At 34.4% G+C, this 2,491-nt stretch overlaps 1 protein-coding gene across 1 annotated transcript; it reads left to right on the forward strand.

Moving 5' to 3' along the window:
- Positions 1 to 506: 506 nt before the first annotated feature.
- On the forward strand, positions 507 to 2,063 carry LOC137630349 (uncharacterized). The gene is made up of 2 exons (XM_068361782.1): positions 507 to 1,100; positions 1,941 to 2,063. The coding sequence occupies exons 1-2, from the start codon at positions 507 to 509 to the stop codon at positions 2,061 to 2,063; spliced, it is 717 nt and encodes a 238-aa protein (XP_068217883.1).
- Positions 2,064 to 2,491: the final 428 nt, after the last annotated feature.

A 2,491-nucleotide genomic window follows, 5' to 3' on the forward strand; every position in this document is an offset into this window, starting at 1 on the left:
CAGGAAAATAAATAAAAACAAAGAATAGGGGCAGGAAAATAAATAAAAACAAAGAATAGGGGCAGGAAAATAATTAAACACAAAGAGTAGGGGCAGGAAAATAAATAAAAACAAAGAATAGGGGCAGGAAAATAAATAAAAAACAAAGAATAGGGGCAGGAAAATAAATAAAAACCAAGAATAGGGGGCAGGAAAATAAATAAAAACCAAGAATAGGGCAGGAAAATAAATAAAAACAAAGAATAGGGGCAGGAAAATAAATAAAAGCAAAGAATAGGGGCAGGAAAATAAATAAAAACAAAGAATAGGGGCAGGAAAATAAATAAAAACAAAGAATAGGGGCAGGAAAATAATTAAACACAAAGAGTAGGGGCAGGAAAATAAATAAAACAAACAGCGAATCACAGAAAGTTAATCGCAAGATGGAAATGTGACGTATTTAGATGTGAAGGAAAGGACATATGTATAAAAAGTAGTTAAGGTAAGAATGTGAATAAGTGCGAGACATGAATAAGAGGGTAGAAAATAATGAAAGAGATCGGAAAGAGATCCAAAAGGAAAAGAGAAGAAATGGAAACGGGAAAAAGAGAAGAAATGGAAACGGGAAAAAGAGAAGAATATGGAAACGGGAAAAAGAGAAGAAATGGAAACGGGACAGAGAAAACATGAATAACAGGGTAGAAAATAATGAAAGAGATCGGAAAGAGATCCAAAAGGAAAAGAGAAGAAATGGAAACGGGGAAAAAGAGAAGAAATGGAAACGGGAAAAAGAGAAGAAATGGAAACGGGGAAAAAGAGAAGAAATGGAAACGGGAAAAAGAGAAGAAATGGAAACGGACAGAGAAAACATGAATAACAGGGTAGAAAATAATGAAAGAGATCGGAAAGAGATCCAAAAGGAAAAGAGAAGAAATGGAAACGGGAAAAAGAGAAGAAATGGAAACGGGAAAAAGAGAAGAAATGGAAACGGGAAAAAAGAGAAGAAATGGAAACGGGACAGAGAAAACAAGAATAACAGGGTAGAAAATAATGAAAGAGATAGGAAAGAGATCCAAAAGGAAAAGAGAAGAAATGGAAACGGGACAGAGAAAACGTCGAAGGTATTATTCTTCCATTGGAGACCTCGTTAATCGTCAATGGAGCAGAATAAACATAGGGGAGGAGAAGTGAGGTTGGAAAAGCAATAAAAAGAGAGAACATACAATGGGAAGAGAGATGGTGGAGTAATTGGGAACTGGAGAAGAGGAGGAAAGGCAACACGTTTACAAGAGAAGGAGGATGAGAATAAGGAAATAAATGAGAATTTAATAGAAGAAATGAACAAATGAGGAGGATGGAGGAGGATAAGAAGGAAATGAATGAGAATTTAATAGAACGTAACAAATGAGGAGGATGAGAATAAGGAAATGAACGGGAATTTAATAGATGAAATTAACAAATGAGGAGGATGAAGGAGGATGAGAATAAGGAGATAAATGATAATTTATTAGAAGAAATTAACAAATGAGGAGGATGAGAATAAGGAAATAAATGAGAATTTAATAGAAGAAATAGACAAATGAGGAGGATTAAGGAGGATGAGAATAAGGAAATAAATGATAATTTAATAGAAGTAATTAACAAATGAAGAGGATGAAGGAGGATGAGAATAAGGAAATAAATGATAATTTAATAGAAGTAATTAACAAATGAAGGAGGAGGAGGAGGAGGAGAAGGAAATGAAATTAATAAAGCAATTCAAGAATAAATATAGGAATAAAAAATACATATGAGGACGACGAAGGGAGGAAGAAGCAGCAGTAGAAAAGGTGGATAAGAATCTATAAAATCAGCTAAACCTGACTTCGGCGGCGGACGGGATTGGAAAACAATGGCTGGAAAATGCAACATAACCACTCAAGGCGAACAGCTATTGTTTTTGTTTTCATTTCTCGTTGCAGACTGGAAAGGTGCTGTCACAGGTAGAATGGAAAACGGTGAAAACCCAGGAGCTCTTAACTGATAAAGCTTTCACGAGATATAGAATTTACGGGGCAAAACAGAAAGGCCTTCAGAAAGAATAGAAGGCTGAGACTACACTTTTCCGAGACTATTCAACGGCGACGAAAGCCATTAACAAAATGAACAATATCAAGAGTAAATAAATTAACTTATTCCATTGAACGAATAACAATAATAATAAAAATATTTATAGAAAATAATAATTACAAAGGTTACATAAGATAAGGTGAACAAAAGGTGAATTCTGAAATCATATTGCAGATAAGAAACTCAAAATATCCCAACTTGCCGAGTTGGAAAACAAGAAATTTCGAGCGCTCACCGAGTTTAATTCTTAAAGATGAAAACAACAGAAAGAATAATGGCCAAGAAAGTTTCCGAGAAAAGAAATTGTCCAATTTTCTTTGACGTTCAGCAAAATCTAATCCACAAGATTCTCAAGGTAAGCCACTCACTGGTAAAAATCATAACGACCTTTTCAAACTCCTTT

This window comes from Palaemon carinicauda, chromosome 38, assembly GCF_036898095.1.
Source record: "Palaemon carinicauda isolate YSFRI2023 chromosome 38, ASM3689809v2, whole genome shotgun sequence".
NCBI lineage: Eukaryota > Metazoa > Arthropoda > Malacostraca > Decapoda > Palaemonidae > Palaemon > Palaemon carinicauda.

Excerpts from the sequence above, each read along its gene's own strand:
- LOC137630349 (XM_068361782.1), top strand. The coding sequence starts at position 507 with ATGAATAAGAGGGTAGAAAATAATGAAAGAGATCGGAAAGAGATCCAA. Across the intron at positions 1,101-1,940 it reads GGACAGAGAAAACGTCGAAG|ACTGGAAAGGTGCTGTCACA; the intron begins GTATTATTCTTC and ends TTCTCGTTGCAG.